Raw genomic sequence first — 24,193 nt, 5'->3', positions numbered from 1 at the left:
TAACAATACAGCTTTTGATTTTAACTCCTTTAGAACTAAGAATTCTTAAAAAAAAAAAAAGTAGGCTTTAAAAATTTTTGTACCCTTGATTATTGCACTACAAGTTGACAAACAGCTGAGATTTAATTACTCACACTTGGCATCCTATTAAATTACATTTTTAAAGTAAATAGCCAAAAAAGCTATCATTAGGGGAGAATTTAAAAAAAAAAAAAAAAAAGGAAGATAATTCTATTAAGTACTTGTAAAAATTTGGTCTTTTTCAAAATACCATTGAAAAAGTTTAACATGGAACTTGGAAGAACTGTAGAAAACAAAAAATGCTTATTCTAAAAATTAGGTTAAGAATACACTGAGCATACTTTGTCCAACATCTTTAATTAGTTGTGACTCAATGGATTTATTCCTTCTCCCATTACAGCAGATGGATCAGGTACAGTTTTAGAGTAATTTCCCTAGGGTTGTGACTTGCTTCATTTACAGCAAAGATGACGAACCACCAAATTCATATTCCAAGAAGAGAAGGGGTCTTTAATGATGGCCAGAGGACTCTGAAACAAAGACACGATTTAGACTGTTCAAACAGTAAAGCAGATCAGTTCAGGAATGTAGCACAGATCCCAGAACAGACAACTGAACCTATGTCTGAGCACAAGAACTGGCAATTCAAATAGAACCCTTGAACTATGCATAAATAAACTTGGCCAATACTAAAAATCCTCTTCTGCAAGTTTTAAAGCACTATTATGGCTAAACATCCATTCTTCCTTAGTTTTGGTATGTTTCTTTCACAATGGAAGTTTTATTTATGGTGTTATCTTGAAGTCTACTGGGCACTATTTAATTACACATGTAAAAACGTAAATAACATTTACATGTACAAATTCAACTGGGAGCAAATGGATTATCTCTCATGTGCAGACAGTTAACTGAGGTACAGCAGTTCATGAAAAAATAAATTCCAGTGTGATGTCAAAAGAAACTGTCCATCAATATCTAAACACTGCTTTATAAAGTACAAAAATACAAATTCAAAGTATCAGTTTGCAGTTTCTAGTTTCTTGACAACTAAAATAGGAGCTACTCTTATGATCATGCTGATTTAAGTAATTCAATTAAATGGTTGTTACTATTGCTTAAAGGAACTTCTGCCACACAGTCAAGGTATACAACTCCCATTCTACTCTTAAAATCCATGCAAAAGACAGATTAAGTCAGAGGTAATGTCTCTGCAGATTTACCAATGTTTCTAAACAGCTTATAAAACCATCAACACAATCAAAATTGCATATTTTGAAGCAGTCTTTAAACATTTTCTAAATCCATAACTTAACCCCCAAACTTACGTAAAATATTCTGAGCTAATTTTTATTGCGCTCACTTAAGAAATAAAACAAAGTGTTAGATGTTGAATACTTACTATTTGCCACTGCTTTTTTGCCTGGGAAAAACAAAATAAGAAAAAACAAGCTGAACAATGACGTTAAAAAATTTATTTCCTATTTACTTTTTGTAAAGAAAATGAGCTTATACTACTTATTATTTGCTAATTTAGCTCAAGATTTAGTAAGTGTACAAAACATGTACTGCCATGTCTCAGTAAACTTTATATTGATTTTTAGAAGTTGTTTGTTTTAAATTAATCAAGACTCCATGCATTTATGAATTGTAGCCACCAAGACTGCTACTATAATTCAAAAGAAATGTATATGGAATGTTAGTATTTTACATAACATATGGGTATTTTATATATATATATATATATAAAAAATATAAACAACACACAGATGTAAACCGAAGCGATATGTTTGCTTTAAAATTTTCCTTGAAATTAAAGGTTAAAGCAAAAGTTAAAAACTTTTTTTTTTTCCCTATCTGCTTAACTACTTATATTTATTTAATCTTTTAAGTGCAACGTAACAATTTTGGACATGATACACATTATTTGGACAAAGCTGGAAAAATACTGGGGCAATATCACTCAGCTGTTCCCACAGCAAGGGGTTCCCTTCCCTGTCGACTTTGCCTACAGCTTGTACCATTTCACTGGAAAGGGTTTGAGTTGGGATTTTTCAGCATAGCCTAAATTGAAAAACAGGACCTTTAGGATACCACATTTCTTTCTCTAAGAAAAACGATCCAATGTCAACAAATTATACACATTTTCACATTCAGTGATGTATCTTGCATTTTGAGGTGCACCAGCCCAAAATACACTTTCGCAAGTTCACATGAGAAAACCTTTTAAAAAGTGGTGGTTTTTTTTCAGATCTTGAGCCAGTCAGACATGTGTTTCTAAAACCAGTTCCTATATTTCCTGATCTTCATAACGTAGGCACAGTTACACTGGTATTTGAGTGTTTTTATTAGTGCAACCTTCTACAATGAGCAAGTTAAAACTTCTAAATTTTTATGGCAAAGACCTGGCCCTAAGTAAGAACGTAAATTTGTTTTTGCTGACTGATTTGTTATTCTCTTCTATAAACCTTATCTATAAGGTAACAGCTGATGGGGACTGTAACGTGTAACTTACCGCCATATGAGATTTTGTAATAAGCATAAGCTGTTAACGCCACACCAACCCAAATCTCTTGATATACAGTAGTGAAGTAGAATTTCATGGATCTCCATGACTTTGGAATCATGGTCTGCACCATCTGAAAATTATAAAAAAGTTTTGTCGTGGTAAATTTTGCAACTGTATTCTTAACCTGCTGGATTTTTAATATATATACAGACACACATGTACATCAATATATCTATCTTTATGTGTACAGACACAGAGTCCTGATACATATCCACAGCAGTTTGCAGGTAAAGAAAAAAATATATCCCTGAACACGCAAAAGTACCTACTCCAAAGGAAAGCAATGAAAATCCAGAGTTAAGGTTACAATTTAAGGGATAATGCAATACAAAAAAAATTAATTACAGCTGATGAAGGGGTTAAAAAATGAGTCAACAGAGCATTTACAGAGTAGCAATTCCTCTCTCCCTATCAGTGACAGCTCTTTTTAATATTTCCAGATTCCCTCAGGAGAAAAGCCTCATTCCAGACAAGCCAGAGAGGCTCCTTCCTTGCACTACCAATTTAGCTTCCCTCCCTCGCAGCTGTCTCTTCCAGCATGGTAATTTCTACTCAAAATAGCAAAATAAATGATGTTAAGCTAATGAATTCATGCTTTATCATGACTATTTGACTTTCAAAATATGCCCCAAGAACAAGAAGCCTGTCAGTGTTGGGTTTTTTTCTCTCTAAGCAGCTTTGTTAGACAAACAGAAAACTGTAGGATGTTTTAGAATAAAGCCTGCCCTAACTCCCATAAATGTTAGTACACATTTGCACCACGCTGCACTAAAATGCCACATGCTCTACTGCCTTATGTACAGCACTTCACCCAATGGTCACTATTTACACTTATTACAACCCCATACAGACAGTATATGGTAAACCAGAGTCCCAGGAAAGAAAAGCAGAGTTAAACATCTCTGACGTAATGCTCACTCACTTATGAGCCATTACTAAATGTAAAGCATCCCTGGGCAAAGCCTGAGAGAGATAAGGACTGGGGGGGCAGCCAATGCCAAAACAGCTGCAAAGATCTGAGTGCTTCTTAAACAACGAAAGCAACTCCAAGGCAATTCACATCTAATTACAGACAAACCCACATTTATCTTTTATTTGTTTATGGGTAGTCATTTCAATCAAATTTATTACTGTGGCCGGAGTTCCTGAAACAGCGTCGTGCTTTCACCAACGCTATCAAGGACACTGCACCTCCCCCTAAACTTCCAGCATTTGTAGTTTCAGATGAAGAGTGGAGTAACAGTCACTCTGCTACAGCAGAATAACAAGACACGGTAACAAGGTGACTGAAAAGAAAAATTTCTACACTACACTACCACAAAACACAGCAACAAGCGGTGCTGTTTCCAGCTAACACCCTGCTAAAAGCCCGGCAGAGACCATTCCCCAAGGCCTGGGCGAGACGTCGTCCAGGCTATTTTTTAATGAAATTTTTAATGAAATCTACCCAGAACGGCGCTGAAATTGCCGTCTCCCTGCCGTCCCCGCCACAACTCCTCTTAGCCCGGGGCACCTGCGGCCGCCCGAGGCCCGACCCGCAGCGCTGGGGCGGGCGGTGGGTAACGGCAGAGCTCCAGCGCCACCGCCCGCGCCTCCCTCCCCTTTCCCGGAGAACCAACGCTCCCAACCCTCCCCGAGCGCTGCCCGGCAGGAACCGCCGTAACCCGCCCTGGCCCCGCGGGCCCGGACCCACCGTGGCGGCGGAGCGCGAAGGTCAGGCCGGGGACGGGTCCGCTGCCGCCGCGGGGCGCGCCGGGAAGGGCCGAGAGCGGAGCGGGCGCTGCGGCGCCCCCTGTGGCCGCGGAGGACCGGAGCGCTCCCGCCCCGCCGCTGTGCCCGCCCCGCTTCCCTCGGAACCGCGGGGTGGGTCGGGCGCGAAGGCACCGCAGTGGGGCAGCTGGTCCCACCGCCCTGCTCCAGGAGGGTCATCCCAGAGCACATGGCACAGGGTTGCGTCCAGACGGTTCTTCAGTATCTGCAGTGAGCGAGACTTCACACCTGTGTCTGTGACTCTGTGGTCAATCTGCTCCAGTGCTCGGTCACTGCACAGTGAAGAAGTTCTTTCCTCATGTTCAGGTGGAAGTTCCTGTGCATCAGTTTCTGCTCGTTGCCTCTTGTCCTGTTGCTCAGCACCACTGAGAAGAGCCCAGCTCCGTCTTCTTGGCACCCACCCTCCAAATACTTAGAGACATTGATGAGGCCCCCTCTCAGTTATCTCCTCGAGGCTGAACTCTGTCAGCCTTTCCTCATAAGAGAGGTGCTCCAGTTCCCTCATCATCTTTGCAGCTCTCCACTGGACCTGCTCCAGGAGCTCCATGTCTCCCCTGAACAGAGGAGCCCAGAACTGGACACATCACTCCAGATGTGGCCTCACCAGGCCTGAGCAGAGGGGCAGGATCACCTCCTTCCACCTGCTGGGAATGCTCTTCCTAATGCACCTTGCTGCCCAACAGTGTCCTGCCCAAACTGCACCTCGGTCCTGCTCCCCAAGAAGGAACACAGCAGGTGTCCTGCACCAGGACAATGCCAAAAAGGGCCTGTCACGAGTCTGTAGAGTGTGTCCCTTAGAGAATAGGTTGTCCTGGGGGAGCAGGAGGCACCACTGGGCCAGATTCAGCAGGTCTGATGCACCTGTGTGCCTTGTGGGTCATTTTCTCTAGGTACTGGGAAGGGATGGGACAACTGGGATTCCAGAGTAGCACTCAGGTGTTGTTCTGTGGGTGTGAAGGGGAAATGACCACCCAGGGCTCCTGAGCCTGCGAAGGGAAGGCAGAGCTCAGACCTTTTTCTCACGTTAAAATTCTTTAGTGAGATCATAGACTGCATTTACTTTCTTACTGAGCGGTTTACATAATCTGCAAGTATATAGATTTGCTAAATATGAGCTTTGTTACACAGGGCAAGTCTTCTTGGATCTTACCAGGGACTTTTTTGCATTCAAAAGAGGATCATAACTTCTGTCGATTAAATACTGCACATACCTCACCTCCTTCATTTAGAACATTCAGAACCTTGTTACAGTTTTGTGAGGAATATCCCCTTGTTTCTTTAATTTAGGATTTCGAGGCTGGTGTGTTAAAACTACCAGAGGCTGTGGTATCTTCATCTCTCTTTGTATGTCCTAGATTTGTATTTCCCTACCTGACAGAGTTCTAGAGCAGTCAGCCAAGTAACTGCATTGGATTCAGTGTGGAGATGACACACCCTCCAATTATATGAGGGAAAGTAAGGGGCTACCCTCTGTTTATGTTGTATTTATCTGATTTAACAAATTACACACAGGTGTTTTCAGTTATTTCAGAAGGGGGATGACAGAAAAAAAAGAAAAAAAAAAAAAGGGAAGATCAGCGACACATGTTTATTTTAGTTCCTCTTCTTCTTTTGAATGAACCCAGTTATCCAATAGGGATGGCAGGCTTTAGTGTTCGACCCTCCCTTATACTTCTGGCCTGCGTGTGCCTTCCTGTGGCAAGCAAGGCTGTTACAAGTTTTGGGGGGGGCGGTTTGAAGGCGTGAGGGCAGAGCCGGTCCCAGAGCGCGAAGCCGCCCGGGATCGCTCCCGCCGGGTTGCGCCGGTGCCGACCCTCCTCAGCCGTGGTCGCGCGCCGGGGGCGGGGCCGGGGCCGCGCGCGGAAGGCGGGAAGGGCCGTGGCGGCGGCGCGAGGCTCGGGCGCGTGCCGGGAGCCCCCCGTGTCCCGCCATGTTGCGGAAACTCACCCTGGAGCAGATCCGAGACTGGTTCACCGTCGGCAGCGCCGTCACCGCCGTCGAGCTGCTGGGCGAGGAGGCGCAGGCCGCCTCGCCGTGCTCTAGCCCCCGCCAGCCCGCACCGGAGCCGCTGACGGCTGCGGGGTGAGTGCGGGGCACTGCGCTGCTTGCGCTTGGTGGCTCCGGGTGTGCTGGGCATTCCCCACGGTCTGGGCAGACTCCTTTAGCTCCTCTCCTCTACTTGGGACACGGGTCGGCTGTTGCTGGATTCCAGCCTAACACCCCTGGTAGTGTTTGTGGTTCTAGCCTAGGTGTGGATAGATGTGTTTTTCTTGGCCTAATACTTAACGTTCCTTTCTGATTTGCTCCTTGTCTTAGTTGTCTTGATCGTCATTAGGTATGCTGCTTGTAGGATTTGCTTTATCTGAAGTGTATTAGCACTGGTGTGCAGCTCTAGCAAGTCTTGTTGAAAAACTGTGTAACAGGGTTAAGAAAGACCCAGTTTTATCTTGGTTTAGGTGTATTAACTGAATAATTTTGTCAGTACCAAATGGTAAATAAAATGAGATTCAAGAGTTCATTGCTCTAGTGACCTAACTGAAGCATTTAAGGTACCAGGGTAAAGCTAATTTGAGGTATATTGACATGTCAGTCCTTGGAAATGCTTTATTCTCTAATGGCAGAGTTTAAAGCCGAGTAGAATTTAACGTGTATCTGTATAGCAACCAGGTACAGTTGGTTTGCACTAATGTCTGCATATTGAAAACCACAAAATACTTGCCCCTGGATGATGCCTAAACTGGAAGATATTGTGGCCTTGCACGCTAATCTTAGTATTTAGATCCATTCTCGTTAGAGTATCTTTGGTTGCCATAGAAAAGTATTTTGTATGCAATTCCATACAGTAAAGTCTTTTTCAAAATCAGATGGAGGATACAGTCTACAGTGAGTGTTGATTTGTTGTGTGGGGGTTTTTTTTCACCCTATATGATGTACAGCAGTATAGGTTGCTTGGTTTCTGGAGCTCTATTAAAGCTGTACATTGGCTTCTGAGAGAGAATGAACCTTTTACATAATGTCTTAACAGCAGGTGTTCTGATAGTTCAGCAGAGACTGTTTGGGCTGTTGGTTTCTGTCTGCTTCCAGTGAAGAACAAAACTGGCACATAAAAATGTCTATCCTTTTTATCCTTTCATGTAAAAGTCCCGTCGTTATCAAGCTCCGAATCTGACTGAGATCTACTGGATTTTATGCAGGTAGTTAAAATTTTTCAGAAGTGACCAGACAAAAATTTCATAGTTCTGTAAGGTTATTTACTGTGAATGTAATTCTGGAATCCAGTATGTACAAGGTGTCTTAGACTTCTCAGTCTTTATTTAGGTAAAAATAACATTTCCACGGTACTTGAGAAAGTGTTTGACAAGAGATTCTTGAATCCAACTGAGCACTAAGTCACCAAAACATGTCAAGTAACACAGGAGAAGCCTTGTGTGCCTACAGAGAGGCAAATCTTTGTCTTTGCATAAATACTTCTTTCCACTCACAAATCTTAGCAGATGATCTATTTGTGAGTTTGACAGTTGTGTTTACAGTGAAAAGTTAATCTTAGGGGTTTGGGTTCCCTCCCATCTTAGGAGGGGAGAGTGGGGCTGTGCATCCGAAGGGACTATTTATGTAAGTGTGGACAGACCTCTCAGCAATGGACTTGTATAAAATCTTTGAGCATAGATGATAGGTGTGTATGTGCTGCCACAAAACGGGGAGAACCTCTATGAAAAGGCATGTTTGCTTAGCTGTGTTTTGTTTCCATACATGCTTCTGTTTCATAGTTCTGGGAACATGCTTACATTTAAAGAGTTTTTGCAAAACCTGAAAACTCTTGAGGAGGTTTAGATTCAAGTGCTTAGATGGAAAGGAAGTGCTTGTCTTTTATTCACTGGCGTCTTAAGAAACTGAGTTTGGAGAGCTGAAAAAAACCAAAAGAATTTCTCTTTTGTAGAGTCTGCTCGTAGCATAAAAATCTATTTTAATACTTCCATCAAAACTCTTGATTTGTTTCTTGGGAAAATCAAACCCAAAGTTTTTTTCAAATTTTTCGAATGCTTATTTGTATTTATTTCAAGTTGGATATACACTTATTGATGGAGACTCTCTGCCTTCCCCTCTTGTCTAAATTTTGTGGGTTTAGTACTAAATTGGTAATGATAACAACAGGTGTGTTATTGTACACAGGTGTGTGTAATAATTAGTATTTAAAAAAAATGCTACTAGATACTGTCTAGTGGAATCTAAAAGCCTCACATGTCCCTTAAAAAAAGATTTGGAATGTGTTTTCTTCTTTACCAATGCTGCCTCCTTTTCCAAGGCTTTTAAGATTACTTTGTTTTGTGAACTGCCTCTAGAGTAGCAGTACTAGTAATTGAGCTTGTTAGGGGAAGGTCATAGAAACCACAGAAATTGTGGCTAGAGTTTTGATCCTTATTCTCTCTTTAGTTTCTTGCATTTCACAGGTGTAGCTTTGGCCAGAAGCATCGCACACTCTTTGCTCTGCCTGACACCTGTGGAGGTGGAGACACTTCTGTCCTTTGGAATTATTACCGCTCACCTTTCTGTCCCTGGAGGGGTTTGTGTTGGCTGCCTGTGTCAGAAATATGGCTGAGTTAGTGTAAGGAATGACAAAGTTTCAGAGCACCTCGTGGAAATCATGTAGACCATAAATAAAAAAAAAAAATGCCTAAAGAAGCAGTGGAGTTCTTGGACAGTGATTTTTTTTCTGCAGGGGAGTGATGACTACAGCCATTGTACTCCTGTCTGATGGAGCTGAAACCTGAGCATAAACTGATTTCTAGAAAAGGGCTTGTCTTAGCTGGTGAACTGAGGAACAGATTCTCTTTGTAGCATGTTGCAATAAACTTAACCCATTTCTTTATATTTCTTCTTTACTTTGACTTCTTGTTATTACACCTTTGCTGCTGCTATGCTTTTTTTTGTTGTTTAACTAGAAAATATATAGTACTTTGGTCAGGAGAAAGTGCTCGTATTTTGCAAAGTTACCCCTCATTTTCTGTTTTTGAAAAAATGGACAAAGTGACACCTTAGTGAATGGCATTTTCTCATCACTTGGCTTATTTTTTTCTTGTACCTTCTGCAGTTCTCCCTTGTTTTCTCCCTGTCCTTTCCCCCCAGATGTGGGCACTAGGACTGGATGCAACAGCCTAGTATCAGTTTAAACAATAAAACATGATAGAAAAGTAGATGAGCCTTTTTGTGCATTTCTCCAGCATTGCATTGGGATTTAACATTGAATTGGCTGTGATGCCTAGGTACATTTGATAACTCTTGTTCAGCAACTGCCTCTTAGCATATGGTGTAGTGGATGGGTCTTGTTTCTGGAGTTAGAAAAATGCATTTGCTTATATTAAAGTGAAATAGAAGTGAAATTTATGAAGAATGGGTGTTGTATCTGTGGTCAGCCTGTGAAGTTGGTTTTGTTTGTCTTTTTTTTTTTCCCCCCTTTTTTCTGGTGATCATAAAGGTAAGTGGATCTTCCATGCTTACTGACCTTTCCTTTTCCATAACTAAAATTTGGAAGCAAAATTTTTAGGGGTTTTTTTTTCACTTATTTTCCAGTACAAGGCTGTTGAGGGTACTATTTAAAGAAATGAACTTATAGGAATTGCCATTGCACAATCTTGCATGTTTGACCAAATAAAATGTATTTTCTAAAACTACTATTTGTGAGTATTAATTCTCAGTATAACAATTCTGCCAGTGCCTTTTTTGTGCTCAATACCTGTCACCCTCATTCCAATGGAAAAGGCACTTCACATTTAGCACTTTGGGGAGTTTTATCACTGAAGGAAAACCTTCCTTTCAGTCCTTTCCTACCTTCTTGCAGGGAAAGAATTTTCTTTCTTCAAGAAAAGAATTTTCAACTCCTTGTGCTGCCTCAGAAGGGCAGAGTAAGTTGAAAGCAGCATTTTTGTTATTTATCCACAAATTGACAACTGACAAAAGGAAGGCAAAGAGTTCATAGCAGCTCTGAATGCAGATATAATGAGTTTGCACCTGCGTGTGAAGGTTTGTGTATTTAGTTTATGATAAGTGGAGGGACTCCTTAATTTTGGTGTTGAGCTGCAAATTTTATTTTAAAACTACAGGAAATGTTTTACTCTCGTCCTCCAATGCTTTGTCCTTTAGATGTGTGCAAGAGTTTTGATTATTTTACATTCTGTAGATTTTACATTTTACTTTTCTACATGAAATGTTCTTTATATTACAAACTATTAAAAATTTTTTTAAAGTAATATTTTTGTCGTTTACGAAAATATTGTGCCATTTGTTCATGCAATTTATGTTGCATTATTAGTAAATTCTTTCTTGGGTGGGGGATACAACTGTGGAGCATAAGAAAATGCCTTGCAGTTGTGTAATACCAGCTTGATGAAACTGGAATGTTGTCTTTAGTACACTTGAGGAAAATATCAGAGGATGCATTTTTCCTCTGTGTTTGCAAAGTAATGGGTTTTGTGAATTGGGCAATGTGAGTCTTGTCTATTTTTTGTGATGTGGCAGAGAGATTAAAAGGAAATTGGAGAAGAGGAGGTTACATAAGACATGTAAAAACTTGTTACGTACAGTGATGGGAGTACAATTGGAAATGTAGCCAACTGAGTTCTGGCATATGTTTTCATTGATTTTCTGCTCTAATTGCCTGCTGTGATGGTAACTCCTATGTATCCAATCAGTCTTGGAAAACTTTATTATGAGCCCACAGTGATAGATGATGGCAACTGAAAAACATGAAATGTTGTTATATTTAAATTTAGAATAATCACCTCATGCTTTGGAAATGATCTGGCTTGACTCTTTGGCTATTCTAGAAAAGTACTGTCTGATTTGATCAAAATGTTTAATGCAGAATTGGGGTTTCAGAGCAGTTTCCAGTAAGTCAAATGAAGTACAGCTGTTTGAAATAATATAACTCATTAACTTCATGCAGAACAGAGAGCTACTTGTTAAATGCTGTTAAATATCCAGTGCTTTCATTTAGTTGTCCATCTTTATAATACTTCAGCACGTGCGGAGTACAGTTTAGAAAAAAATATAGAAATACGACATGCAGCAGGTTATGTTTTCTTAATGGCTTCATGCAACTTATTCTTGGAATTAAGAAATAACTATTCAGCTCCAAAAAGTATTGACTAATTTATTTGGTATTACTGTGAGTATATTAAACCATTTCATTTACACAGTATAAAGTTCCCATAGAGCCTAAAAGCTATGTGACAAATACAGAAGTTTTTGTTTAATGCTGTGTGGATTGATACTGCTTCAAAGTATGGAAAGTAGTAGTTTTTGTTGTTTAAATAGTTCTAGCTCTATACAGCTAAAAAATGCTTCAGAATTTTTTCAGAAACATCTACTTTGCTTATTAAAAGATGGCTTCAAACACAACAGCTCTAAGAAACTAGAAAGATAAAAGGGGAGTTGATAGTTAAAGTTACTGCTTACTAGCTATAACAAAGGATTTTTTAATTTCTGAACTTGGAAAAAAGGGGAGCAGGTCACATTTCTTACTCCTATGTGTCTGGATGGCAATCACAAGATAGGAATGCGAACGGCTGCATAACTTTTTGAAAGCAACACAAACCAACTTAACTTGATGGGTAGTAATAGGGTAGATTCCAGATTCTATGAGAGAAGGTGGGAAACATGCTGTGTGTGTTCTTGTCAACATAACTTGAAACAGTGGGGATTTCATCCTTGTCCGACTTGGTAGAGCTCTCACCACCCGGAGTGAAATGTTCAGGACAATTTGTATCCCATGCATCTGCCAGCTGCTCTGGTTGGTTCTCTCTCTCCATGGTGGTGAGAAAATCTTTTAAAACTTGCTTGAATATGTAGACTATTTCCCAGGGCAAGACATCATTTTCTGCCAAAACTTCACGAAATCTAGAAACGAACAAAAATCGTAATCTAATCATCGGCGCTGAAAACTCTTCTGTTTCCTCTCTGGTCATTGGAGGCGGGGAAGGAGGAAATTACTGCATGCTGGTGCTATTTTTTCCTTGCTGCCACATTTCCCCACACACCTCCCCCAGAAGACTGTAAGAGGAAAAGAGCTCTAACAATATACTGGATGTGCTCCAGCTATTATGAGGATTGTAAGTAGTTGTTATTGGGGATGCTTTTCTTTTTTCCTTTTTTTTTTTTTTTTTTTTTTTTTCCTGGGCCATCTGGGTAACTTGATTTAAAGTGACTGTGCCCTTGGGTGTATTCTGGGTTTTAAAAGGAGCTTGTTCTACTGTATCTATGAGTCCCTAGAAAATGTGTTAAAATACAGGCATAGGAGAATTTTTCTTCGTAAAATGCGTGTGTGGGGATTTTTTTTAAAAAACAGATTTTTTTTTTTTTTTTTTAATACTGATTTGCTTGCTTTAGAAACTTTCCTATGTTTTGGACAGAAAAGCTGGATTTTTTGCATAATAGTGCATTGCATTAGTCTTTTAATTTGATTTCTGGTTATTGGGTTACTATTTTATAAATATTGGGGATAAATAACAGAGGAAAAACTGGAGGTATCGAAAGGTCATTTAAGACTTCCCTTGTTTGGAGTAGACCAGGAAAATCCTGATTTAAAACTTCCTTCAAGTACGACATATTAAAGTGAAGATGTAATTTATAGAACACCTGTGAAAATGCATTCCAGTTGCTGGTCACAGCTACTTCTGGAGACCAGAGCCAAATACTGACTTGAACTAGGTAGAGAAACATCTTATTTTTGATAGAGTACTCAGAATTAGGGAAATACGTAACAATTACCTGCTGAGAACAGTTCCCGTTTGGCAAGGCTGGATTTGTGAGCACAGAACTTCGAGCTGCCGTTGCTCAGTGGCTGGAATTGTTGCTTGAGGGTTCTGGTAGTTCTTGAGCCAGTTGTAATCCATGCCAGTCTTCTGGACTTTTTGTTCGTTTTCGATCTCTTGCACTAATCTTTCACGCTCTTTCAGGTGCCATTTCAACTCCCTCAGCAGGGTTTTTGTAACAACTTCTGATCCAGGACATCTTGCAGGCTTGTAGGAATCAGTTTTTGACCATTTCATCCAGCCAAAAAATGGCATTTTTAAGCTGAGAGGGGAGAGGAGAAAAAAAAAAAATTGTTTTTTTCTGTCTGACTGATTAGTTCTTTTTACCTGTAAACTTCCTTCTCGGCAACTGCATGTCTGAATGAAAATTTATTAATGTTGCTAAAATAGCTTGCAGTACAATAAAAGTAGCGATAACAATCATCACCAAGCCATAATGAAATCTGACAAGCCTTACACTTTATAAATTTTCCCATCTGTTTTCTGAGTTAAAGTACTATGTGAAGTTTGTAGCATTTAAAAGTGCATTTAAAATCATCTTGGAAATACTTCATTTTTTGTCCTATAGTATATGTGATAAAAAAAAAAAAGAAAAAAGAAAGAAACCCCAGGGAACCCTTCCCCCTCAAACAAGCAAACCAAAAAACCTCTAACCCCATAAAAATCCCCAAACCAACCAAATGAGAACATGCCCGCTTCCCCCTCCCCCTAACAAAACAGAAAACCCCAAACCTCCAAAATTTGAAGTTATATGTACATTTAAAGAGTATACTAATTAATAAAGTTAAGTGCTGGAACTCTGCATGATCTGTTTTTACAACTTCTATATCAATTTATATTTAAAGTATGTTAAATAAATTATTGTTCACATAACCTGGAATCAGAAATCTGGTGGAGTAGACTTTTAAATTGCAGTTTGCAAGAAATCATGCAGACACAAGCATGCGAATTGGAGTAAAATAACATAAATTACCTTTGCAGCTCTCTGTGAACAGTGTTGTTTCAGGTGAGTTTGCTTGAAGGTCTCTTATTCTAGCATGTCCTGTTTGCAGGTTGTTACTACTGCAGGAAGAAAACAAGGGGTTTTTTCTTTTTTCCTTTTTTTTTTTTTTTCATTTACTCAAACTGTCCTTAGAAAAAATGACTTTCTGAACTGCATACGACAGTTTAAGTTTTTCTGCTTTTAAGGTTCTTTTTCATCCTCTGTACCAGAGAGAAGCAGTAATCCATTTAACCTAACATGGTCTCTCAAATACTTTCTACCAAGTCCATTAAGATCTCCTACCTTTGAATTGAGTTCTGCCGGTGGCAGCAATTTAAAAAAAGATGGTGACAATTTCAAATGCTTGTTGCTAAATCCATCCAAAGGTATTGTTGGTAGTGAGATGAATAATGATAGTCTGAAGCAACTACAGTCCTGCTTGTAGCTAAAGTTAAGGCTGTCGTGTGATGTGATGCTTGGCTGTGCATAGCTGTAGGTCACAGTTTAGAGCTGTATTTTTATGCCTGTAGAGCGCTAAAAATAACTACGTTGCTTTTATCATCAAACTAAACTTTCAGGCCATTGAGATGCTGGAAGACTTATCTCCCATTAGAGGGAGATCAGGCTGTTCTGCTGTCATTTTTAAACAGCTAAGAATAGTTTTTCTCTAGTAAAGATCATCTAAAGCTTTTGTTAAGTGAGTGTTGACAGAAAAGAAGTATGTGACAGTTGCTCAGGATTTTGTTGCTGCATTAAATCCTTCTTCCAGATGAATTTCATCAATCTCATGGTACTGTACTTCTTCATTACTGTGCATTGCTGTTAGCATTTTAAATTAACATTTCAAATGTATTTAAAGAAGCAAGGCTGTAACACCTCCAGTGTACCACGAAAGACACGTTAATCTAATTAAAGGAATAGAATGATAAAGAGATGCAAATTGAGGTCAAACTGATCCAAAAAGCCCAGAATTGTAAGTCTTACCATAGACATTGCTTCTCTCTCAACTGGCTGTCAGCTGCCTCCTCCCTCCTTTCTTGATGAATATTTTGAGCATATCCATTTTTAAGGTTCATTCTCAGGGCTGGCAGTGTGCACACCAAAGGTCGCTGAAGCAGCCATTTTCCGTTCCAGTTATCTGGTCTCTTCCTATTAATCTAAACAGTAGCCATGGAATACGAAATGCTGCCTCTCCGTCTCGCTCTTGTTCTAATGACTGTCTTTGCTCCCCTAAGTATTTTTCATTCCCACTTTTTTTTTTTTTTTTTTTTTTTCCCCTCTGCTGGTGTGTTGAACTGTTGGGAGAACAAAGGTTCCGTAAATTTGTTCTAGATGTCATACAACATAAAGGATGACGTGTATGGCTGTTATTAAAGCTGATATTACTTATACATTGGAAAAATTCAAATGTCAGTATTAATCCTCTTCAACTCGAAGGTTTTCACATTGCATTGTATGTGGTACTATGAAAAAGGAAGGGAGCTAGGTTTATGATGACAGAACTGTCCTGACAGATTTTCAGATGAAGTTAAAATGCTCCTTGCCACCTCCTTTACAGCACAGTTAACATGTCACCACTTTTTTCCACTGTATCAATCTTCAAGTAAACTGCTGTACAGTGTAAAACCATCACAGTGTCTTTGCAAATTAGAGATGCATACTGGAAGGTCTGCAAAGTAATTAAATGAGAAACCTACAACTTTGATTTTTTTTTTTAACCTAATATTTGGTTGCATCGTTGAAAAAGCAAGGCAGGATACTGAGAATTATGTTCATCTTTCCATTGGTAGAACACTAAAGTTGAAAGTTAATATTGCTTCTCCTTTTGCAGGCGTTTCAGGTGTGTATTCAGGAAGAGGTGACTGCTCACATGTGGCTGGCGTTGGAAACTGGAACTTGGAAGTAGAGCAGTATCTTATGCAGTTTCTAGCCCGTATTTAATCCTAGGAGCTTTGGGGAGAGTTAGAATTCCGTCCAGCTATCCCTAAATGTACCCATGGATCTGCAGTGCTGCGTCAGGGTGGAAGTCTTGGCTTGACTTTAGCTGATAGTGGGTCTATTCCCTGAAGGCACTTCAGAGTTTGCCTTTATTAGTAACTTAGTTAATGACGTCATGATGCCCAGCTCTGCGCGTCTCCAGTCAGAATAATGAGCATACCCTGGTGCATGTGGCAGAACAGTTCCTACGGCCGTGGATGGGCTCAGTTTATTCTGTTACTTTCTTTTACCCTGGAAATAAATGACGTATGAGGCGCAGTTCTATTTTCTGCTTGCCTTTTTTTCAAGGCATGTTTAGGGAGTCAGTTATTCTTACTTGTCTGAGTGGAAGGGAGTGTCAGTGTTGTGTGGCATTACTACCTGTCACGGTAAAAGAATTCCTCCTAAGGTAGTGTTTGCACCTGTGGGGATGGTTACCTTCTGGGTATGGCTTGTACTGAAGAGCTGCAGCTAACCCCAGCACTTGCTAGAAGAGCCCTCATTTTCAGAGTGGTTTGGTTCTGCTGTCTGGGTGGCTTGGTGTGGAGGTGTAGAAGTCCAGTTTGTGGCTCTAATCATTAACCTGAAAACGACTGGTACTCAAAATTTCATCTGTTCTAGCAGTTCCTCTCATCTCTTTCTGCTTGACATCACAGTTGTGATGGGGAGCTTGACAATTAAGAGTTAGAAGTATTGTTTGCTTTTAAAATATTTTAGGGTTTAAACTTCTGAATCTTTCCTTATCAATGCTCATAAAGCTCCTAGTTGATAACAGTCTATGTTGAAGGCATAGCACAATCACAGAGTAAGAATATTTATGGACACTTATGAGATCAACAGACAACAAACAGATTTAAATAGTTGAAACTTACCACAGGAAAATGGGGGATGCATGTTTTGAGGGTGCTGAATGAGCCTGGATTTAGCTTTTTTTGTTGCAGTAGTAAAGCATAACTCCAAAGAAGTACTTTAAGAATTAGAGTGAGGTGGTTTTTATGCATTTTCACAGGAAATGTCCTCTAGCATGAACACTAGCACTAGAGATGAATGAATTCTTACTTGAAAATCATCATGAATAATGTTAATACCAGCTACTTCAGAAGATATGGCTGTTTATGGCAAGGTAATGTTTCTTGGCTAAAAAGAGGTGACACAAAATGTTTACCATCTCGTGCTTTTTGAAATATTTTGAAAGCTTTCTTTAAAAAAACCCCAGAAACCACAAAAGCAAAACAAAAAAAGCAAAACTAAATAAAATAATGTCTTTAGCACAGGAAATCTAGGTATTTGCATGATGTGTGGCTAAGTAAATTATACCTTCTGATTATGACTTTCAACACTACAGTAATAAATTCTGTGCTATAATAAATAATATGCAGAAGGCATATCTTGAAACACACTTGTCATTCTTGCAAAATCTGAAATTCTCACAAAGGATAAATGTTCTCTAGGGATTGGCTCTTTTCCCAAGTGTAGTGTTTTCTTCTGAAAAAGTATTTTTCTGAAACTGTATTCTGGGATAAAAAAAAAAAGCTGCAAATCCAAGTCAAGTCTGAGTACAGCAAGACTTTTTAGTCTTAAGACATTTGCCTTAACATCACATATATAAAGGAACTTCCTGAACTGCCAACCAGGTCCTGTAATAAATAAGGCATTCTGGTTAAACCTGGGGCTGTGCTACTATGCCTGTCTGTAAGGACTACAAATTCAGTACTTATCTGTGCTGATTGAGTGTGCTGTTGGACAACACACTTTTTTTTTTCCTGACAGAAAGCCAGTTTGAGAAGAAATTGGTGCTGAACAGCAGTTCGTTCCAAAGCACTTCCATTTAACCGAACGCTGCGCTGATGCGAGGAGCAAGGTGTGATAAATGGAGAGAATAGGTGAAGGAGAAGCCTCCTATTCTTTTCTTTGTAAAATTTTATGGCATCTGTACCATCTGGGATGCTGCTTATTCTTGTAACTGAAAGGGGCAAGAAGTGTAGCTTGCTTTATGAATGAGACTCAGTGACACGCTGAGAAATAATTAACCTAATTCTTATTTAACCAAAAGTGCTGATAGTAGGCCATAACCACAGCTAGCAAGCTAACATTTCAGCACATTGTTGCAGTGGTGTATGTTCCATAATTCTTTGCTAGTATCTTGGTAATAGTCACATCCTGTGATTTGCTGCTGTGGATTTTGTGTGAAGGGCTGATGAATCTTGTGGGTTAAGCCCAATAGGCACCTAAGCACTATGCAGCCCCTTGCTCTACTCCCTACTAACCCTCAATGGGATAGGGGATAAGGAATGGAAGAGAAGAAGAAAAAAACCCTTGGATTCAAGATAAAAATCTGTTTAAGAAGGGGAAGAAGAGAGAAAGAAAACAAAAGAAGTGATGCAAAGGCAGTTGCACATCACCCCTCACGGGCAGACTTATGCCCAGCCAGGTTCTGAACAAGAGATGGCAAACAGAACTGAAACTCTTTTATCTTTTTATTATTGAGCATGACAATACACGGCATGTGATAGCTCTTTGGTTAATTTGTGTTACCTGCCTGGTTATGCCCCCTTGGAAAAGTTGCAACCCCCCCTGTCTATTTACAGGGGCATGAAAGGGGTGCAGTGAGAAATAGAGAAGGCTTTGATACTGTGCAAATGCAGCTCAGCAATAACTAAAACAGTTATGTTTTAGAGTTATTGATGTGGTCACAAATCTAAACCACAGCACCACAGAGCTGCTATGAAGAAAATAACGCTATCAGTCATCTGAGGGAAGAGAAATTTCTTAATATAATTTATCCATAGGTAGCAGGTTAGATCATTTGCTTCTGTTTATAAATGCAATCTCACACTTTGGATTTAATCATTGACTTTGTAGTGCATTTTCCTTTAGATTTGACAGAACAACTTTCTCTAGCTGTTTCAGGCTGCAGACAGATGGTGAGTCTGCCTCCTCTGATCGCTTCAGACAGTATTTGACTACTGCTTTTGCTTTTTAACAACTAGGAGCAAAATTTGCCATGAGCCTGCACAAGAGGCTCTTGGTAAGACTCCTTGTTTGGTCCTTTGCTGTGACAGCGAACAACTGAGTAAGTCTCTTCTAGCAGCGTTAACTGACAGAAATTTGTGTAAGCTATCACTGTACTTCTGGTGCTGAGATGAATAAAATCAGGACGTTGTTGAAGCTGATTTCTTCCAGTTGGACCATCTCTAGCTTTAATGTCTCTGGTGCTGGTGACACTTCACTAATAGGCTGGGGAGTTACAGGCATCGATTTGAAATTGAAGGGGTCTTGCATTCAATACATTCTTTTAAAGTAAGAGCAGTCTCTTACTTGCATATTTTTTTCCCATAGATTTATTTAATCTAGATTTTACCAAGTGTGTAACCAAATGTCTTTGGTTAGACTTTCTTGTTGTGGAATTTTTTTTTCTTCTTTTTGGCCAAGTTTTTTTACCTTTTTGTTTAGAGGGAAGGGTGAATTTTGAAGGAGTGTAGATGCTTTGTGAATGTCGTTAAAGGGTCAGAAACAATGCTTGATAGAGAAACTGTGCTTTTGGTTGATGTTAATAAATATGAACACCTGCCTGACATCTAGTTCATAATTAATTCTAACAGCTTTGATTTGCAAAATTAACTGTTTCATGTGTGGAAGAGAGATAGTAGTTGTGTGGCTTGTCACCATCTGCCCTCTTCAGAGCATCCTTTTGAAGCTATGGCTGCAGAAAGAGGAGCTCATCAACAACTCATCTCCAGGGAGAGTCCAGTTCTTTGAAGCCCAGCAGTTCATCCCATTTTCCCCCACTGCCATAAAATCCCACAGCAGTAGACGGTAAATTTGAGGATTTGGCATTTCATCATGGCATTTGTGGCTGTTATTTTTCTTGGATTTTAACTGTGAATAAGATGGAAGGTCTTGCAGGGTTGTTAGTTTGACATGTGTGAAATATTTCTGAGATGTTGAGTTGACATACTTTATCCAAATCCAAACATTTACATTTGAGTTTTTCAGGATTTTGCAAAGTGATTTTAGTGATTTCTCTCTCTCCCCAACTGTTTAAGGTTTTAAAACTGGAGATCTGAGTTACTGCTACGAGGAAGAGCAGTGCAAGTGTGACAGTTTGGATCACAGCAAGCATTTAAAATACGCATATATGAAGACTTCATCACTAAATCTACCTAATTACATTTTAGAACAGCTCTCTTAGTGGAAAAAACATCAACCTCACTGATTCTTAGATTCTTAAAATAATCTGTAAATGACTTTGTAAAATCTGTATTTCAGTATTTACTAGATTACTCTGAATTCTATTAATAGTCTTTTTTTTTTCTGAAACATTATGGGTTTTGAATGACAGTACATGATTTCATTAAAGTTAGTGCATTTCTGCAGGTAAGACCAATCTTGTGTATGGAAAGCGAAAGGGAAAGTAATTTTTAGTGTGTCCTTCAGTAAACCCAGTGGAAGGTTGTTCACTGTCATGGCAAATGTTCAGTTATGTAAAGTGTCACATTACTTTAGTTTCAGAAAAGAGGCTTTGAAACAGTCTACTGTATATATCTTACTAAAATTGTACAGCAAAATATTGCTCGGTATGTTACGAGGCTAAATGTTTCTCCAAGTGATTTTTCCTTCCCCACAAAGATCTGTAAGTAGGTGGACAGTTTGTGTGCGTGACAGAAGCCATGACTTGGGGCAGTCCTTCTCTTGTGATCTGTGAAATGGGTGACACTAGTTTTGTGTTCAACTTCCAGTCCCATGTGCGCAGGATTTTTTGTGTTAAATGAGGCAGAACATAAATAAGCAGAAAGTACATGTATAAGATTTTTAAAAAACAACCCTAGCAGACTTTTTATCTTTTTCTGGGTTTTTTTTGTGGTTTTTTTTTTTTTTTCAGTTTTGTCTCTAAGATGGATATGATCTTGAGGTTGCATGGCTTTGAACAGGGCTTCTACCCCAAAGTTAGATAATTAATAGAAAATTGTTTGGAGTGGGATGAGCAAGCATCTTAATCCTTGGAATTTTGCTACATACTGGGATGTTTTCTTTACGCATTCAGGTGTGCTGTGTGAGTAGTGCTACTTTTTCATGGAATAACACTAACATAATCTTGTTAGTTTAATAAAGATTTTTTAAGCATTGCTTCTAGTGGCACTAACTGTGTTCGGTGTAGGCATTGGCATTGTAACACGTGTCACTTGAAAGGGACAAACAAATTACCTGTCACAGTTATGGCTGAGATTGGGCAACTGATTCTATTTTTAGTAACTTAAGTGTATGCAAAAATGCTTTGGTTCATATTTCAGATGCTCAAACACAAAAATTTACCCAGTGTACTCTGTTATGATGGCCTTGTATTAGAGGTCATTCTATAGCTTGAAGAAAAGGAAGACCTTTCTCTAGCTGAATTTATTTAAAGAAAGGCACCCTTAGTGTATTCAAAAGCATTTACAACTGAATGTGTCAATAATTTTTGGTGTTAAATTGTGTTTCCCTTCTAGTAATTCCCCCAAAGTGTCAGCTCTATTTAATTTTATGTTTAGAAGTATTTTGTTTCAGTCAAATGCTCAAAATTAGCTTGACTGGTCAGATGTACCAAGATCAGTCACACTTCAGAAAAATGTTATAGTAGCTAAGCCACATGATATGGAGTAAGGAAAGTATTATAAGAAACAGTGTTAATTCACTTACTTTTTTAAATGAGGGGAAGGAAGAAAAAACAGGACATCTGAAGTCTCCTGCATTTCCTTCAATTGATGACTTAAAATTTTCATTGATTTTATTAGTTACAAAAATTCTTTTTACTGCTTCTTATTGTAGTAGAATTTTGACTGTTTCGTATGTGCAGCTGAAGGGGCTGGCATTTGGAAAGCCTAAGGGGGAATATCTGCTGTAACATGGCAGATGTCACCAACACACAGGTTTTTACTCTGAAGGAGTAGAAGTGGGGAAGAACATAACTGGTGTATTGGACAATCACTGTGTAAGTAGAATCCAGCCAAGTCCCTTCATTAGTCTTGTTCTTTCCTAACCTGGAAGGGATTTGAATTTCTGAATCTTGTTATTCCTCTGCCATCAAATTTTGTTGAAAATCACTAGATTTCCACATAATTGAAATCCCTGTTTATCCAGATATATATAGGACAGTAGCACCTACTGATGGCTTATTAATGAGCCTTATTAAAGGATTGTATCCTTATTAAGGGATTGTATCCTTCTGATGATTTAGGAGAGCTCCAGAGGGCTTCATAGTGATTTCTTTTCATTTTGTCTAAAAACCCCCATTATTCTATAAGCTTTTAAATTTATTAATGCTATGAAGTTCAACATTAAAACATTAAATGACACAATGAAACTTGTTTGTTCATTTCGTATTCCCATATGGAATCCTGCAGTTGCATATGATTTTCCCCAAGATTGTGCACTTGACTGACTGGATCAGGCTACAATGTTCATTCCTAATGACTGGCTATTAAATGTTTTGTTTATTCATTGTGTAGCCTGGGGTTTATTTACTGGATGCTCCTTTCTGAAGACAGAAAACCTAATTTCTGAAATAAAATATTCAGAGTATCATCAAGGTCATTAGTGCCCTCGTTTTCTTGGAACTGTACAGGTGAAGGTTGGAAGCCCATACATACTTCTGGGAGCCTCTTTTGAAATGCTTAATACTCCATCTCCAGGAGATATTAAATAAATATTCATAAATAAACATGTATTTTTACATATATATATGCATTTTGTATAAATAAATAGAACACCCACTGTTCCTTAGCTGCTGTCTAAATAGTGATGTGTCTGCAAGGTCTTAACTGCAAACAAGGAGCACAGTCCTCCTTTGTCACCCTTAGCCTCAGTGGGAGTTTTCTGTTCAAGTGGTTTGCTTGCTCAGGGCTCTGACAGTCAAGCAATACCTGCTCCTGTGTGACAGCACTGACTGACTGCCTTGGATGGCTTTTTTTCTCACAGAGAACCAAAGGGCAAGTTGTGTTTGCTGCATAACTCAATTTTTTTCTTTTCAGAAGACGTGTCCACTGCCCTCAGTGAGGCTGCAGGTTTATGGAAGTGAAAGAATAATTGGTTGTATCAGTTAAATGTGTATAACGTGCATACAGTGCTGCTGAAGTGAGACTGTGCAGCCAAGCTTCACTATGGTATTTTCAGCTACCGAGCGCTTGACTTTGATACTGTTGTTGAATTTTTGGGTTTTGTCTTTAGTATACATTCAGTGGAATGACCTGTGTTATTAGCAGTCTGACATGATTTAATTTTTTTTTTTTCTGTATTGTAACTTGCATTCAGGCCTGTTGAGGAGTGTTCCCTGTTCCAGGTGTTCCAGAAGGGTTTGAGTGATGCAAGTACAAGTACTTCGCTTGCTCAAAGTAGGCAGCTGTTGCCCATGTAGCCGTTGTGCAGTTGGGTGCAATCCTGTTGAACCTTGCATTAGGAGAGATACTTGAGATCCAGAGGGAAACTGCTGTGGCTCTATGCCTAAAATATTGTTAAAATTGGATCAGAAGCTGTTTCTTAGTTTGTTGGCAGCAGTAGGTGATAAATACGTGGGTGTTCTGCTCCAATCTGAATGAGTTGTCTGTAGCACAGCCAAGCTGGCACAGAGTTTGCCTTGCCGGAGAAGGTGGGTGCTCTGTGGCATCAAGGTACTACTCTGTGTTTAGAGCTGTGTGACACAGTGTCATGTTGAAAGTCTCGTGTTGTTTTCAGTGTCATTGTCTGTGGAGTCAGAATTGCCTGTTATTTAGGTCAAGAAATAAATGCTTCTGCAGTGCTGTCATGAAACAGAAACAGATTTGCTTTGCATTAGTGAATTATTGCATAGCAAAGGCTGGCACAGGGCCAGAATTTAAGCAAAACTGTAGTTTCAACTTCTTTATTTTGTTTTAAAAAACAAGGTTGCTTTTGATGTGTTCAGAACGCTTCTACATTTAAGTTCAGTGTTGATTTAATAACCATAGGATGATTGTTTACATGCTGCTTTTCTTGCTAGTGAATTTCATGTGGGTTTTTTCACACTGTTTATATAGAAGAGATTTTTTTTTTAATCTTACTTCATTATATTCATATCAT

The 24,193-nt window shown here is 39.3% G+C and overlaps 3 protein-coding genes across 5 annotated transcripts in view; 1 reads left to right on the top strand and 2 right to left on the bottom strand.

Moving 5' to 3' along the window:
* Positions 1-359: 359 nt before the first annotated feature.
* Positions 360-4,380, bottom strand: ATP5MPL (ATP synthase membrane subunit 6.8PL). 3 transcript variants are annotated; one of them, XM_027887528.1, is made up of 4 exons: positions 4,281-4,380; positions 2,534-2,657; positions 1,421-1,441; positions 360-551 (listed from the first exon to the last, which is right to left on the bottom strand). In XM_027887528.1, the coding sequence occupies exons 2-4, from the start codon at positions 2,655-2,657 to the stop codon at positions 532-534; spliced, it is 165 nt and encodes a 54-aa protein (XP_027743329.1). In that variant the 5' UTR covers positions 4,281-4,380; the 3' UTR covers positions 360-531. The 3 variants fall into 3 exon arrangements, with proteins under 3 accessions (XP_027743329.1, XP_027743330.1, XP_027743331.1); XM_027887529.1 differs by lacking the exon at positions 4,281-4,380 and adding an exon at positions 4,101-4,228; XM_027887530.1 differs by lacking the exon at positions 4,281-4,380 and adding an exon at positions 3,648-4,027.
* A 1,848-nt stretch (positions 4,381-6,228) lies between these two features.
* The window catches only part of TDRD9 (tudor domain containing 9), a 70,464-nt gene continuing 52,499 nt past the window's right edge, over positions 6,229-24,193 (top strand). Inside the window, exon 1 of the mRNA XM_027887526.1 lies at positions 6,229-6,439. Within this exon, the coding sequence (XP_027743327.1) occupies positions 6,288-6,439 (152 nt within the window). The 5' untranslated portion in view covers positions 6,229-6,287. The remainder of the gene's footprint in view (positions 6,440-24,193) is intronic.
* Positions 11,953-13,419, bottom strand: RD3L (retinal degeneration 3 like). Its single transcript, XM_027887527.1, has 2 exons — positions 13,121-13,419; positions 11,953-12,250 (listed from the first exon to the last, which is right to left on the bottom strand). Exons 1-2 carry the CDS (start codon positions 13,417-13,419, stop codon positions 11,953-11,955), a joined length of 597 nt encoding a protein of 198 aa, XP_027743328.1.

Source organism: Empidonax traillii, unplaced genomic scaffold, assembly GCF_003031625.1.
Source record: "Empidonax traillii isolate 1590-97213 ecotype Southwest subspecies unplaced genomic scaffold, ASM303162v1 scaffold213:size761030, whole genome shotgun sequence".
Lineage (NCBI taxonomy): Eukaryota > Metazoa > Chordata > Aves > Passeriformes > Tyrannidae > Empidonax > Empidonax traillii.
Note: the sequence above shows the minus strand (reverse complement) of the source record. Positions and strands in the feature narration are given on the sequence as shown.